At 38.6% G+C, this 17,472-nt stretch overlaps 2 protein-coding genes across 5 annotated transcripts in view; one reads left to right on the top strand and one right to left on the bottom strand.

The window, feature by feature from the left end:
* LOC124121871 overlaps positions 1–17,472 on the top strand; it is a 247,368-nt gene that overhangs the window by 213,330 nt on the left and 16,566 nt on the right. The window lies entirely within an intron of this gene.
* Positions 1–17,472, bottom strand: part of LOC124125581 — a 48,749-nt gene that overhangs the window by 27,506 nt on the left and 3,771 nt on the right. For 2 of the 3 annotated variants that reach the window (XM_048398234.1, XM_048398233.1), the window contains exons 2-10: positions 6,645–6,986; positions 5,786–5,866; positions 5,312–5,401; positions 4,878–4,991; positions 4,635–4,686; positions 4,312–4,355; positions 2,201–2,278; positions 1,150–1,227; positions 138–269 (exon numbers count right to left, since the gene is read on the bottom strand). In XM_048398234.1, the coding sequence (XP_048254191.1) occupies positions 139–269; positions 1,150–1,227; positions 2,201–2,278; positions 4,312–4,355; positions 4,635–4,686; positions 4,878–4,991; positions 5,312–5,401; positions 5,786–5,866; positions 6,645–6,986 (1,010 nt within the window). In that variant the 3' untranslated portion in view covers position 138. The remainder of the gene's footprint in view (positions 1–137; positions 270–1,149; positions 1,228–2,200; positions 2,279–4,311; positions 4,356–4,634; positions 4,687–4,877; positions 4,992–5,311; positions 5,402–5,785; positions 5,867–6,644; positions 6,987–17,472) is intronic. The other variant, XM_048398232.1, reaches the window with a different exon arrangement.

Below are 17,472 nucleotides of genomic sequence, written 5' to 3'. Positions count from 1 at the left end.
TTAAAAATCATCTGGATAAATATTAACAATGTGATGTCACATTCTTATCGCTGTATATACGATGACCATGTGAGGACGCAATGTCATTTGCTTATTTTATCAACTACGATTTCTTGATAATTCCGCAGAATACTTACATTAGTCTTCCTGCTTCTTCCAGATCTTAGTTTTGTCAGGTTTGGCGTATAGATCCTCTATGTTGATGTCGCCAGCTGTACCTGGAGGTCCCGGCTTATTTCCCTTGGGTTTCATCACTTGGGCGTAAATATCTGATAGAAAATTATAGGTCATAAATATTTAAATGAAATTACATAACAGTGATACAGTTAATGTGCTCTATGTTTAGATGAACGGTCCAATGGAAAATATATTTCATTAATCTGTAACGTTTTCTTTCCCGTTCCGTGCTACAGCCGTGAACAATAACACTTTAGGACAAATACTCGAACAATCAAAGTCCATCAAAGGGTATCAAATCATATGATCAGGTTCAAACAGCTGAATTGAAATCTACATACAGTCATTGAACAAGTTTCAGAAGATAGGGTATATCATCTTCCTGTGGTATATTTCAAACTGGTGCGGGGGCGGTCGGGTAGCCTTGTGGTTAAAGCGTTCGCTCGTCACACCAAAGACCCGGGTTCGATTCCCGACATGGTTGCAATGTGTGAAGTCCATTTCTGATGTCCCCCCGCGTTGATATTGCTGGAATATTGCTAAAAGCGGCGTAAAACCATACTCACTCACTCCCTCCCTCAAACTGGTGTGACATTTTCCAAATTTGATGATCAGACTAAACCAATAGCCTAATATCAAAGAATAATTTATAAGGCATGCATAGAAAAATTAAGTCAGGGAACATGTGCATATCAGTATTTAAGTAAAGGGAAATTGAAACGAGCATAACGAGTTTTGGTTCTTTATTTGCAATATATTCAAACCGTTTCAACGTTTCTACCAACATTGCGGCTTTAGCGTTGGTAGCAAAGAGGTGATCCTACTTTGAACATGTTTTACAATTTAGATACGTATTAATTTGTAAATCAAATGTTCAAATGTGGTCTGAAATCAAATGTTCAAATGACCTTTAAATTACAGATGTACTTTTTACCGGATCGAAAGATGGTAAGACGATGTAAATTTCCAAACCTGTTATCATGTGGTCATTTGTTGAAGGCTGGTTGGGTGATGTGGCGTCCTGAGAAGTCTCATAAATATCATTTTCCACTGTAATGAACAAGGACAAATTTTGAACCTCGATATTCCACTCCCACGTTTATAACAATAACAACAACGAAAACAACAACAATGACACTCCTACTACTACTAGTACTACTTTTGTTCGTGTGTTGTTTAGCGCTGCACTCAGCAATATTCCAGCCGGTGGTCTGTAATAATCAAATCTGGACCAGACAACCCAGTGAATGATGTCATGAGCATCAATCCACACAAATGGGATACGATGACATGCATCAACCAAGTCAGCGAGCCTGACCACCCGATCCCGTTGGTCGACTCTAACGAAAATCCGGTCGTTACTACTACAACTACTACTACTACTACTTCCACCCTTACTGCTAATACCACTGCCCTTACTACTACTATTACTACTACTACTACTACTATTTTAAGGGGATGTTCTGCCTTGGTTGTGCAAGTGTCGAACAATACTGCTCCCAAAGAAAGGTGATTTGACTGATCCCCCAAACCTCCGCCCTATTGCTTGTCTGAATACACAATACAAAATATTTACATGATGTCTTACAGATATTGTGTCATCATACTGCGCATCCAATGACATTATTTACATGGAGCAGAAAGGAGCCAGAGAGGGATGGTGGGCTTGTAAGGATCAACTACTAGTTCAGAAAATGATCCTTGAAGAGGCTAAAACTTTTTGAGGTCACTGGAATGTATTGACTTCCCCGAGCGACTTCTTGTTTTACTTAAGTCTTTAATGAATTGCTGGTCAACTCAACTTGAGATGTATTAGCAGGGGCAGGTGGTGACTTCGGAACCCATTTCTATAAGAAGAGGAATATTTCTGGGTGATTCTTTCAGTTCTTTTGCTTTTCTGTTTGTCACTAAATCCTTTAAGCTTTTTGCTCAGCAAAGAGGAAGGTTATCACACGGAACCTCCTAAGCACATAATCCCCAACACCCCTTACCAAAGATGGTAAGACGATGTAAATTTCCAAACCTGTTATCATGTGGTCATTTGTTGAAGGCTGGTTGGGTGATGTGGCGTCCTGAGAAGTCTCATAAATATCATTTTCCACTGTAATGAACAAGGACAAATTTTGAACCTCGATATTCCACTCCCACGTTTATAACAATAACAACAACGAAAACAACAACAATGACACTCCTACTACTACTAGTACTACTTTTGTTCGTGTGTTGTTTAGCGCTGCACTCAGCAATATTCCAGCCGGTGGTCTGTAATAATCAAATCTGGACCAGACAACCCAGTGAATGATGTCATGAGCATCAATCCACACAAATGGGATACGATGACATGCATCAACCAAGTCAGCGAGCCTGACCACCCGATCCCGTTGGTCGACTCTAACGAAAATCCGGTCGTTACTACTACAACTACTACTACTACTACTTCCACCCTTACTGCTAATACCACTGCCCTTACTACTACTATTACTACTACTACTACTACTATTTTAAGGGGATGTTCTGCCTTGGTTGTGCAAGGGTCGAACAATACTTCTCCCAAAGAAAGGTGATTTGACTGATCCCCCAAACCTCCGCCCTATTGCTTGTCTGAATACACAATACAAAATATTTACATGATGTCTTACAGATAATGTGTCATCATACTGCGCATCCAATGACATTATTTACATGGAGCAGAAAGGAGCCAGAGAGGGATGGTGGGCTTGTAAGGATCAACTACTAGTTCAGAAAATGATCCTTGAAGAGGCTAAAACTTTTTGAGGTCACTGGAATGTATTGACTTCCCCGAGCGACTTCTTGTTTTACTTAAGTCTTTAATGAATTGCTGGTCAACTCAACTTGAGATGTATTAGCAGGGGCAGGTGGTGACTTCGGAACCCATTTCTATAAGAAGAGGAATATTTCTGGGTGATTCTTTCAGTTCTTTTGCTTTTCTGTTTGTCACTAAATCCTTTAAGCTTTTTGCTCAGCAAAGAGGAAGGTTACCACCCGGAACCTCCTAAGCACATAATCCCCAACACCCCTTACTCACCTCCTTTACATGGATGACCTTGAACTTATTGCCAATGGAGGATCTACGCTCAAAAATCAGATTCTGCTTGTCAAGTCCTTTCCTAATGATAACGGCATTCGGCACAAATGTAACATTCTTCATTTGAATCGTGGCATGGTAGAAGGGGGAGGATCAGTCAGTTTACTTGGAGGAGGAGTTATTGACCATCTTGTGGGATGTCAGGCCTATACGTACTAAGGGATGCAGATTAGGGACAAACTCCAGAATGCCCATGTCAAGGGCAAACTTCGGGCAGAGTACAAATGTAGACTTAAGAAAATGGAAAATGATAAATACAAAATCGTTTGGAATAGGCCCATTTACAGCCTCAGACTTATCCAGGCCAACAAACCTGATCTTGTCCTTTTTCATAAATCCAATGAAATCATTTATATCATTGGATGTTCTGTCCCCTTTGACACTATATAAATGTGATTGACAAGATTGAGGAAAAACTTGGCAAATATGGGGATTCGAAATGTCACACTTGCATCCCAAGTTCCAAGTTGACCGACTCCCCATTGTTCTCGGTGCCTTAGGTTTGGTATCTCCCAATCTGTTGACTGGCATTGGGAGAGTACCCGGGTTTGCTACCAGGAATACAGCCCTTCTGACAATCTTGGTATTGCAGAAGGCTGCAGTGTTGGGGAGTCTTCACATTCTCTGAAAAGTTCTGGGTGGGTTTGACTAGGCAGCGCTTCCTTGGAGAAGTCCCATTCGCTGTCTGGGCTGCGTGTAGATGGGACAAGGGCCCTGAGCTGATGACGAGCCTAACCAGCCTGACTGTGCCAGGATCACCCAAACTCTCTTTGCTGGATTTTTTATTTTAATCTATAAATAATAATAATAAGCATGTTCATTTGTACATATTTGCATACATACATATCCAGACATGTCCAGAAGCAACTCGCCACCTACTCCCATACTCGACTACTTACAGGGTATATACAATGCAAAACCTCATTAAAATACTACAATAAATTATTGTATTCCAAATATGCATTATATAAAGCTGCCGTTTTAAGCCATTTAAACAAAAAAAACATCACATAATCAAACAATCGTACCTTGAACTTTGTTGGTGATGTCTTGGTCTTCAAAGCCGGGATTTCTGAAAGAAATACATTAAAATATTTCCTATAACTAAAATTCGAATGAGTCCAGAACCTCTACAGTCACCTATTGAAAGTCTTTTTTTTTATTAATATAAACACTTTAATAAATATTTGTATATTGCAAATTATGAAATTTCACATCGAAATGAAAGAGACAGAATTATCCATATTCATGACAAGGCTCTTGCAGAAGCATTGTACAGTTCCGACTTTATCATGAGCATGTACATGTTTCCAACTCAACACGAATGGATTTTATGTGAGAGTTAACTTACTCGTTGTAGCAGACATGTGTGGGTGTCTCGTACTTCTCTTCACGTGTACTGCCTGCAAGGGAAGCAAGCTGTATGGGTTGTACTGTCTCTAAATTGAGGTTTAAGAGCAACAAGAGATTGCTCGTGATATGTCAAATTACGTATTTGTCACAAATACCAATCCGTATTGTAATTTATAACTCAAACTGCAGACCGTATAATAAAACCAATGTGTTGTGTGGAAAAGGATAGTGGTTAATTTACCTTTATTCACAGGACGACCTCTCTTTCTTCTTATACACAGAACGCCGACGACAACGACAATGACGACGACAACACCTCCCCCAACACCAACGGCGATGTAGACAACTTGATTACCTTTATATGTAAAAGAAACTACCCTGAACGATAAAATCCCACCTCCTTATCTACATGGTGCAATCTTTTGAACTTATGAAAAGTAAATACGTCTGCCTTATGAATCAAATTTGAAACATATCAAAAAGTAAATAATTTACGTCATGTGTAAGTGATTTCGAGCCCGCTTGTCAACGTAATGTAAGTAGCGGATGTGTATGCATGCGTCATATGGATGTTGGATGCGGGATAAGGAAGTGTTAACAATCAGTGAATGTGTCTTATATTTAGCTTCCATGATTTGTGAAATGAAACCATGACCACACAGAATAATTAATTACCGTTACTTTCAGGACGTTCGAAAACACTGACACCAACTTGAGTAGTTGTAGGCACTATTGTTGACGGCATCATTGTTCCATTTGTCACATCTGTTAACGTGAATAAAAAGACAGTTATTCATGCAGTTACCTGAAATCGTCAGGACGTCACTGTCGATACCAAAAGGGCGGAGAATCGAAACGACCATGTCCCTAGTAGTGTAAATATTAATTATCTTTATTCATTTGGATATACAATTGAGGGTAAGGGAGGTTCAACTGCTAAATCATACATTCTCAAGTTTTATGGGTTTACAAACTAAACAAACTTTCGGATATATATTTTCTGTGATATTTCAAATCTACAGCATTCTTATATTGATCATGTCTACATGATCCATGTCTAAATGATATTTGTGTACACATCAAATTAAACGATATGTTTTGGTTCTATTATGGCATTACAATACATTAAGTTTGCTTAAAGTGTCTCACCCACTGTTTGAGATGTCTTGCTGACCGTGTCAGATTTTCCTGTTGAAGTTGTTGAGGCCATTGCCAAATGATTAACTTTGGCTGAAAAAAAGTTAGGTCAAATTTGATTTTGTATTATTTAATAGCAAGGTCAGACGTTGACATCAATATAGCTAAATAGTTTGCAGCCAGCAGTAGATACCGTGGTCATATGAGTCAGCGTCCACATCATTTTGATTTAAACGTCCAATAAATGAAACAAGTCGCAATATTTACAGATGGAAATCTTTTGTTCTGCATTGAGGACGTACACTGTAACAACCGTGCAAACAATATTTAGCAATGTACACTGGTTAAGGACTGTGATCAACGCTTTTGGTTTGAGCATATCATATTTCATATCCGGTAGCTATGTTCAAATACCCATGGAACTCAGGTGAAACTAAAGATTAAGGACACATGTGTATGTGTGAGTTATCCTCAGAATAAACAGACCTATATAAGTTGAAATATGTCTAATGTTAATGGGGAACATTATAAAAGCATGTGTGATCTAAATGTTTCCCCCAGGAAGAGAAATGTCTCGGATGTGATTAGTTAGTTTTATAAAGCACATACATCGTGATTATTCATAAATGGAAATTATTTTTTTGCCCTGCAAATTTGCTCGAACCAAATCCTCTTATACATACCTACCTAAAAATAAAAACACAACGTCAATGACTCGACGAAAATAGACATATATTAGTCATTAAACACTTACGACATTAAGAAAGGTATTGAAGATACTTTTACTAGCTTCATGTTTGATGTGATGTTACATTTATAGAAGAGTCTCAATACTGGTCCAGGCTGTCAATGAAACACACCACATACTCACTTATCGTCAGATTATTGCTTCTCACTGGACCGCCCATGGCCTGATAATCTAGACACCACCACACAGATCCATTATCTATGGAAGTGAGGATCCTGAGAGTCACATTGTGCTGGTTCTGACTACAGGTCATATTGACATGCCTTGACAGCTGTTGATACAGGTCATTGTTGGCAGCATCTACTCGACACAATTTGTCTGATACATAATTTGTGGAGAAGATTACATCATTCCTCCAGTACCATTGTCTGGTACGGCTGCCACTGCTGCTGCTGCACATCAAGATGTATGGTTGGCCAGGCGATGCAGTAGCTGGGAAACTGGTCAGCATTAGGGGGGTCGAACCTGCAGTGATATTTAAGTTTCTGTTACGAATTAATTCTTTTTGTTCAACATCATTGTATGACGTTGGATACTCAGTGGTCTCTTAGTTAATACACGGGAATATGAAGCTCTGATTGAAAGAACTATTAAATTGAACTATTAAACACACCTCTCTATACATAAATACACCAAGAATGAGATTCCATCTGAGAAACGTTTATCGTGTCATATATTAATGCAAACAATTAAGTCACAATAGTTCAGCCATATTGTGACTGCATCAATAATATCTAAAATGCCTGTTGACGAAGGACAGTATAATGAACATAATATCACAGCGTTATATATAAACTTGTATAAGAACATTAAAGATCATAACTAGTATTACAAATGACACTACAGTACAAAATTGACTTTCATACATTTCTAATGGCCTCAAAACAACAACAACAACAAAAGTGGAATGAACGTAAGATATGAACACATTGTAAATTTTTTTTAAACAATTTACACTGACGGCAAGGTAGTTTGGGAAGCCGCAATTCACAGTCCAAATACGTCCTAACCACTGAAATGTATTGTCGATCGTGGGAACGAATCTCCAGTTACCCTTGCCTGTAAGTACCATTCCCGTGTCACAGCCTGTTTGGAATTCGTAGAATTTGAAAATACAATATTAACCAACCTTAACCCCGTACCCCCGACACTCAATGTCAAGGTGAGCAGCATTTTAAAGCCAAATAATCTTTGGTGCTGACAAACCTAAAATGTAGATAATTTTCGAGGCCAACCTCACATCACAGACTTAAAGAGAATAGAGACAATAGACTTTGGAGATTATATTACAGAGCTACTATTTAATCGTAATACCTCTATTTAAATTGTAATAAGCATGTTTATGTGTTAATATTTTCAAACCCGTTCAGTATTCGTTTTGCAAGTTTTACTGAAGAAAAGTATATTTCATGTGTGATTGCGAGTGAGCTGCAAACAGCTTGTTCATATGGAGAGGTGATGTAGGACTGTCCGTGACTTTGGTTTAACGCCACTGTGAACAATATTCCAGTGGGAGGAAAGTAATTAAGGTCCCAGACGTTTACCACTTTGGTCAAACCAACGAGCACGGATATTTTGCTGACAAACCTTAAAACTTAATCGGATTGAAACGAGAATCGACCCCACTATCATAGGTTTTTTGTCGTGCCCAGACATTGCCGATCACAAATGGCAAGGGTGAAAGGGCAGGTTTTTGGGGTAGAGTCTTTTTTCTCTTCATTTTTAGGGGCTGAGATTTCTTTTTCTTCTTAAAAGATAGTTAAATCTTTTATGACCCATTTCAAATTCAACCTATGGAAAGACTGTCAGACTTTTCTCACTGTTCACTAAAACATAATAACTGTACAGATGTAGATGATCTTAAAACAGAACAATGGAAATAGCTGTATAATAAAGCATTTTTATGCAATGAACGATCTTTCTTTACGAAGAGACACCGTGTGTAGCAAAACCCAGAGTGAAGTTTTCTTCAAATTGACAGAAAACTGGTAAATTTGACATGTTTGAAATCACAACTACTATACTTTTCAGTTACTAAGATTGTGGATAATGAACATTTGATGCACGTTTGATGCAAAATTGATGCAAAGTGACGAACAAAAGAAACTTATCAAACTGAAATTTGGACACGTTGGGTCCTCAAACCGAATACTGTTTCAACATTTTTGAGAATCAATCGTCCGTGCTACAGAAACCTGATCAGTGGGACTGAGTGTTCCCAGTACGCACACCTGCTCTGCCAGTAACACACAGGCAGGAAGTCAGACGGCAAATATTCATCCTTGACATAGTCATTGGTGACTGGTCATTGGCTACAATCAGTCCACTTCTGTCGATATCCATGTCAGTCAGGTTTTGTAATGAGATGGAAATTTGGTGCTGTTTGGAACCATATTGAAACATTTAGGTATCTTGGATAAATGCAGTCATGAAGAGACCTATTGAAGTGGTTTGCATCATGACAGTACCCCTGAACGTCGCGGAGCTTTTGTCGTCCAAAGCATTTGAAAAATATTGAAAGTACAAGAGTACAGTAAAATGCATTTCTCCAATCACAAAGATCAGTTTTTGCCTCAGATTGGTCAGAATTAGGACTCACTCACTTACATCTTCACATAATAGAAACAGGTGACGACAGACCCATAAGACTCCTTTTTTCAAAGTCAAAAGGCAACCATTAGGAAAGAATGTTCTAGACAGATGCAAGACGCCAATATCATTCAGCCCAGTTCTTCTGAATGGGACTATCCTGCTGTAATGGTTTAAAAACGTGATAGCTCTTACAGCTTTCATGTAGATTATTAACACCTCAATGCAGTGACCGAGCATATATATTTCCCTCTACCACGTTTTGAAGATGTCATTGATGCTGTAGGCGACAGCCAGGCCAAATTGTCCTTGATTGTGCTAGTGGTTTTTGGCAAATACCACTCCATCCAGACGCAAAACACAAGGGTTTTTAAAATGATTTTCATCCCTCTTGGCCTCAAAGATGCTCATTTCAGCAAACATTTCAAAGGAATCAAAAGAAATGAATCACCTCAAGGCAGTATTCCAAATGATCAAAGAAGGAGGACACACTCTATCCACCAATCAAATTTAAATTCGTGACAAACCAAGTCACCTGCTGAGGGAAGCCAAGATGGCATCTATGTCAATACTTAAAAAAATAGATTCAGTCACACAGCCCCCACCCGTAAACATTTTCATCATGTACGTCATTTCTTAGGTTTGGCTGGTCACGATATGGCTAAGTTATTGCCGATGTGACGTTACATATCAACTCACTCGCTCACTCTTATGTTTGGCCTGGTGTTGTCACACATTTGAAGCAATCTTTTCTGGCATCACCTTCATTCCATACAACCTTCTTGTCCAAACAGGCATTTGAAAAACTAAAGCAAGCCTGTACATAAGCCCCCGTCCTTGCATATCCCGACCAAAACAATTCTTCATCCTCACAACTGACGCAATAGGGTATATTTTAGTTTCTCATGGCATTACTCATTAATGATTATGTTGATTCATGTCTTTTGACATAAATAAATACAATCTTCCTTGACATTGGTCCTGTTTCTTTTTTTGCCAGTTTAGGTTACTGCAATAAACTATTTTTCGTTATGCATATGTTTAGATTGTATATTTTACCAAGTAAGGGAAAATTATGCTTATTGGTCATTTCACATCACAGTTAACAACTGTTATGGCCTCATGAAATGTTCAGCCCAACCTAAATGAAAGGAATCTCCATATTCTGGTTAGCAGACAAACTGTTAAAAAAACAGCCAACATGACTTGTGGTCAAGTAAAGATAAAATCGACAATTGTGCCCCCCTGGGCTCAAGGTAGGCTTAAACGAAAACAATCCTGCCTATTAACAGCTAAAATTGAACAGAAAAGTGAAAGACACAACAGACAATAACATCGCAAAATTAATTGGAAAAAGTAGTCTTCAGCGAAGACTTCTTCGAAGATTTTATCAAGTTTCTAACAGCTCAATATATTGCCAAAGATCAACTTGTCCGTCAAGCGTAAAAGAAAATCACTGAACAACAATCCATTCGGCGTTGAGCATCAATTGGCCCAACCAACACACGAGTAGTAATACTCAAATTACCAGTCCAGTCAGTCCACGGCAGCCTTTATCTAGGTAGTAAGGATATAGAAACTATGCCAATACAATGCACAAACTGTAATCTCTGTGGACATACAAAAACATCATGTAACCAGCCATCCAAGTGCAAACACTACTCCCGAGTTTCTTGCAAGCAAAATGCAGCACTTAATATACAAACTGCAAAAAACAGGGTCATTCATCCTTGGCGTCGTAATGTCCAAAACGCTTTCTCATCAGCATAAACAAAAACTCAGCAATGTGAATTCAAATCTTTTCAACTCACTGAAGTTGAAAAAACCCAAAGCAACTACTAATGGGGAAGAAGACCCAAACCCCCAAATCAAAACCCATGCCTTCTACTACTCAAACTGAGGCACACTACCAACAAATCAAGCAGATAAAGGAAACACCAGCTCATAGAAAACAAAAGGCTCAGAACACAAAAAAAGTTGAAGAATTCATTGTGACGGCAATGATCTAAATTACAAGCAGGAAAATGCCATAGCAACCAGCTTCATCAAACTGGCTTCCTAAAGACCGAAATACAAAGGAACAAAGAAACAGTTACAAAATAGGGTATGCCCTAAAACTCAATAAGCGCTCATCTAAACAATCATAGACTTGCTATTATTACAGTGGAACGCAAATCTCCTTAAGAGCCACGGCAATGAACTCAATGCAATCGTCGAAAAACAGGTGATAAAGTCGCATGTCATTCAGGAGACTAAACTCAACGAAAAACCCAAATGCACACTGCCTGGGTATACCCAATATTGAAAAGCCTGGCAACAAGGGAGGAGGACTAATCACCCTGGTCCGTGACAGCTGTACCTCCAAAAATAACGAAATAAATGTAGGAAACCTTGAAACCCAAGTAATCTTCTTAAAGCTAGCAAATAACAATGAATTACGCATACCACAGGATTACCCATGAAACAAACACGGTAGAGCTAACGAGACAAGCTCAAATAAAAAGAAATAATGGGATAATCTTTGTTGACTTTATTGCTCACTGTCCTGTATGGGACAGTAAGGCGACAATTTTTTTATTTCTTGGTTTACGGATGCGCCGCTCTTTCAAAGTCCAAATGTTAAAAAAAAATAAAAATGAAAATTACCCTTTTTGTTATTACCGTCGATATTTTCGACAAAAAGTTCAAACAAACAAAAATTACATTTTCTCGTCGAGCGTAAAGGAAAGGGAAGTCACTCTGATATTTCTTGCTGGGATCCTTCTCTAATACCATCATAGCTTGTCAACGCAAAGCGCAGTGGTGACCAGTTTAACTATTTCAACACTGTTGGCCGTTCAAAGCCACAAGTCACACCGCACGGTAGACCGTCCAAGTCACGTCAAAATAGTTTATAATTATATCATGGACCCTAAATATATCGTATTAAGTGTCCATGATTATATTAACCTACTTGTCACATCATTCATTTATTAAATCACTCACATTTCACAATGTCTGAAATACGTATTCCATTTGATTTTATCATTTTTTTTATCTATAGATTAAAAATGTATTCACTAGACACGATTTCCCGCAATGTTATTGAAAATATTCTCGGACACACTTCGAGAACGGGTCCTCATCGAACATGTCAAACAGCAAAATAAAGACGTTTCAAGTGCTGAAACGTCTTTATTTACAAAGAAATATATCTATAAAAGTTGCCAAACTGACATCTTAGTTATTATTTCCAACTTTTCGTGCGATCGCATGTAATCATCAGTCAAATGACATCTCGCCTTTCGTCGCCTCGATTTCTCGGCTCGGACACGATGTCTTAATGCCAAAATATATGCATAAGAAATCTTTGTCAAAGCTCGTAACCTAGCTCTATACATCCATAAAGTTCCATATTTTTAATATAGATCGCGATTCCCGTTCAGAATAACATGATTTAACCCAAACCTTTCGCCAAAGTCTGAAAATTACCGTTGCTGTAATTTGATTGGCTGCGTTAGGTCACGTGCTTAAATTTGACCAATCACGAACCTTGTAGCAGATTTTGTCGGTGAAACAATATAAGTTTTTTTAATGTATACTGACATGGCAGCCTTAGACGTTTGTGTTATTCATACGAAGCTTTGAAAACGGAGGTATTTCATCATGTTAGTGAGCGGACAGCCACTATCATCGGGAAATGGGTGATGACAGATATTATTTGTAATTCTTTTTAAAATAATGTTCCAACAGCGTAAACAAATGAAAATAAAAAAGAAATGGGTATGTGGATTTTATGAATTCTTATATTTGGCGAAAACATCTTTAAATTTGCGCTTCATTTGTCCTTAATCTGAACGTCATGAATGTTTTAGCTTACATTATTTTTATTTAAAACGAACTTTATTTAGTTGTTAATGAATTATTTAAAAAATGTAATACACATAACTTTCATATTTATAAACAATAGGATTAATTAGACCTTTCAAATAGTGTATGGCCAAACATGTAGTAGCAAAGATGTTAATTTCAGCAGATAATTTCCTTGATAAATGTTGGTTTCATCTATCACACAAGAGTCTCTGGGAACTTGGTGTCACAGCAGTAATCTTCTGGTTGGCTTGTGTTGAAAGAGTTAAACGTTGCCCATGCTGCCAAAATAGCAGCGTCTTTCATGCATTTCCACCAATGACATGAATATTGTTATGTTGCCATTTGTGCACAAGCTGAGTGCCAGGGATATAATAAAATGTTCTTGAAAAATTGACTTTTGACTTTTGAGTTATTTGACTTTTGTTACGCCAGGATATTTTTTTTCATACCTACCTAACTTTTTAGGACAAAATTCAAGTAAAAAAAAATGTGAGAGGCTTTTTTTTTTTTTTTAAAAATTGGCCTGCCTCACTTTTGAAATGAGTTTGAAATCCGTAAACCAAGAAGTGTCGCCTAAAAAAAGTGTCGCCTAATGATCATTCGTGTAAATATGGCAAAAACCTAGCGAAATGAGTTGAAGACCACAATTCCATAACTCAAAACAACGGCAGTCCCATATAATTTCTTTCGTTTGAGGGACGAATTATAACGAAATTATTTTCTCCTAACGTCGGAAAGCACCACAAAGGGAGGTAACCTGGTTTCGTAATGGGTATATAAGAAAAGGCGGGAAGTTGAAACTTCATTCTCAGGTGCGGTGCAGTCGGGCTGGCTATATTAAACATGGACGCTGACAAGCCCATATCGGAAAAGAGATTCTTCGCCATTTGAAAGATCAAAAGCCGAAATAGCGCAATCAGTTGAAGATCGTTTACTTGGTTTTCGTGAAGAATTTGAGAAAAAGACCAAAGAGATATCCAAGTTGAAAGCTGATAACGAATTTGTGTGGAAACGAGAAGGTTGTAGAATACAACCCTTATTCAATACTGAAACTTTGGAAAATTTAGATTAATTAAAGTTTGCCTTAGAATTTAAGAAATACGACTATGCGGCGGAGCTTGTTGAGACGGAAAAAACTCGGATCGAGCAGAGAAACAAACTTATCAAGATTGCCGATACGTCGGAGGGTGGATGGGAGACTTTTAAAAAATTATGTTGCACGAGATGTGGCGTCCGACTCCGAAGACGACAAGAAAATTACAAGAGCAGAAAATAAAGCTGTCAAGAAAATCAAGTCCAAGATGGGGCGTTCTGCACGCAGGCCATACTATAGACCATGTGGTGGTCGTGCTCCTAGTGCTACTGTCTCTTCTGCAGAGCCAGCGGCAGTCAACAGCTTCTCCATGTTCAATCAGCCCTTTCGGAGGAACTCATCAAGTGGAGCGTGCTTCTCATGTGGGGGATTTGGCCATTTCAGACGTCAGTGTCCGATGTCCGGAGAACAACAACCCGCTCAGACTACAGGACGAGGAGGAGGATCTGCCCATTATTAAAGAAACTGACTCACAAGTTAAGTATGACGTAGGTCATAGTGATAATCATGTGTTACTGACTGATGATTTTTTTGAATATGAACAGGGCCATGCAGAAATCATTGTGAAGAATAGGCTAAAACAAAACATTGCTTTTTGGCGTCGAATCGGAAGTTCAGACTTCGTCACTCATATCATAGAAAATGGATACAAAATTCCGTTTTATTCAACACCACCCAATACGGTTTTAGGCAACAACAAGTCTGCTAGATTGTACGAAGAGTTTGTATCAGAGGCTATGTCTCAATTACTCAAAAAAGGTTTAGTGGTGCAGTGTGATATAAAGCCTACATTTGTTAATCCTTTGTCAGTGTCAATCCAATCTTCAGGTAAGAAGAGACTGATCTTAGACTTGTCTTGGGTCAACAAGGATGTATGGAAACAATCGGTGAAATATGAAGATTGGAGGACAGCCATGATGTACATAAACAAAAATGACTGGCTTGTAAAGTTTGATATTCACTCGGCTTATCACCATATTGACATATTTCCTCTTCATACCCAATATTTGGGTTTCTCATGGGGGGCTGGTCAAAAAATGACATATTACAAGTTTCTTGTTTTGCCATTCGGGCTTACATCGGCGATTTATGTTTTCACCAAGGTGACCCGTCAGTTGGTAAAGTATTGGCGTTACAAAGGCTATAGAATATAGAATTGTTACTTTTCTTGATGATGGTATTTTGTCCAGTGACTCTATGGCTCATACTACGATTATTGGAAATGCTGTCAAACAAGATCTCATAAAGTCCGGTTTTGTACCAAAAAGTGAAAAATCCTTGTGGGCTCCATGTCAGGTTATGGAATGGCTAGGCTTAATAATTGACACGAAGTGTATGAAACTATCAATCCCTCGTCGGAAGGTTGATAAGTTACACCAGAGTATCATTCCGTTATTGAAAGTAAGAAAAGTGGCTTCAGTCGTGGGGCAGGTGATAAGCATGAGTTTGGTTGTAGGATCTGTCGCTCAGCTCATTACTAGGGCTTTGTCTATGCAGACGGTGAGTATAACATCATGGAATGAGTTTGTGTCTCTCTCTTTGGGGCTTTGAATTCCCCGTTCTTTGTTTCCTCAGTCAGTGCACCGTATAGTATCCCAATATGTGGTAGTTGTGTATTTTGTTGTGTTGAGGGGGAGAAGGAGGAGAAATATAATTTTTTTCGTTTGAGGGACGAATTAGAACGAAATTATTTTCTCTTAACGTCGGAAAGCACAACAAAGGGAGGTAACCTGGTTTCGTAATGGGTATATAAGAAAAGGCGGGAAGTTGAAACTTCATTCTCAGGTGCGGTGCAGTCGGACTGGCTATATTAAACATGTTCGGTTATCTATGATGCCGATTGGAGTGCACGTTGGTTGAATCTATATTTTTTATTAATTATGTGTGTAGTACCTGCGGCTGTCCACAAGATGATCAGGATGTTATGCGTTGCTTGCAAATTGTGCTGGCGAGCCATGATAATACGTCGTGAGATGGAACAGTATCCATAGTTGAAATCTCGAACACTCCAGTTGTGAGAGTATGGATTTGGGATATACTCTGATGAGTATGCGCTGACGAGCCATTAGAATACGTAATAAGGCGTCGATGCCTGTGTATATGTACACGTTGGAAATATGAAGCATCGAATCTTTATTCATGTAAATTACGGTTGGTTGATGGTCATGATGCTGGTGATGTTTTTGATGCGGACGATGTTCATGATAATGTGAATACTTGTTGAAGAACAAACTGCGGTCAGTCAGTGCACCGTACAGTATCCCAATATGTGGTAGTTGTGTATTTTGTTATGTTGAGGGGGAGAAGGAGGAGATACACCTTATGAATATTGCTAAAAGTAGTGTTAAACCATACTCACTCATTCACTCAATGTTGTTGGCACATCTTCTAATGACTAAACCCTTCCAAACTTGAACTTCATTTGCTGTACCACATTCAGCTAATGTATCTGTAACCCATCCCACAGGTCCTGGGCTCTCTGGCTCGTACAGGTGGTGTTTTCCACTAACTGCACACATTATATTCATGCTGTACACTGGGCACGACGTCTCAATACATGACTCACAATGTAGCTAAAACACGAACCTGGGTTTATTGTGTTACCAGAAAGTAGTATCTACAGTCCACTCAACCCTCGACAAACTACTAACTACTTTGCAACAAAGTACCGAAATCACTCATTAATCAGTCTCGTTTATCCAACACAGTGATCAGCGTACTCAGTGGTCATCTGCCCGCGAGTACACTGCCCCGTATTTTGAAATGCCATAAATGTAATTATAGATAAATAAAGATAATTTCATTTGAACAAAACAGGATTAATCACACGATTACATTACCTCAATCTCGTTAATGACCACGTTACCTTCGCATTACATGTAAGTGTTGAGTGGGTGAATATTGGTACAACAACATGTCACGTTTCTGTAGTCTTTTCTGCTGTGAAATGTTTTAATGACATCTCTGGACAGTCCATGTTTGACATAGGAGTGTGCCCAATCGCCTACATAAAACCTGTAGACGTATTGAAGCATAGGTGAATTGGCGTGTTGGTGATTTGGGAGGAACCCGTCAGAAAACCTAGTGTTATGTGTGGATCTAAAATGCCGGCATTCCTAACGAGTCTCAAGTTGAAGAGGGTGCGAGTGAGAGGCGATTCATGTATATCTGAACTCTATCGGCATTGCAATAGATATAACATATACACACATATACTAAATAAATCACGGTGTGTTATGTTTATGTATACACAAACGAACAAAGTCAATTGGAATGATTATCCATATCTGAAATATACTCCGACATAAGTCTTGCTTCTCTACTCAACCTGTTCCGATACAGGAGCTGTTATAACGTTGGTCAAAGGAAACTTATCGCTAAACGTGACATAATCGATCAGGTTGTCAGGCTGGACAA

This window comes from Haliotis rufescens, unplaced genomic scaffold (genome assembly GCF_023055435.1).
Source record: "Haliotis rufescens isolate VD_foot unplaced genomic scaffold, xgHalRufe1.0.p SCAF_18, whole genome shotgun sequence".
Lineage (NCBI taxonomy): Eukaryota > Metazoa > Mollusca > Gastropoda > Lepetellida > Haliotidae > Haliotis > Haliotis rufescens.
Note: the sequence above shows the minus strand (reverse complement) of the source record. Positions and strands in the feature narration are given on the sequence as shown.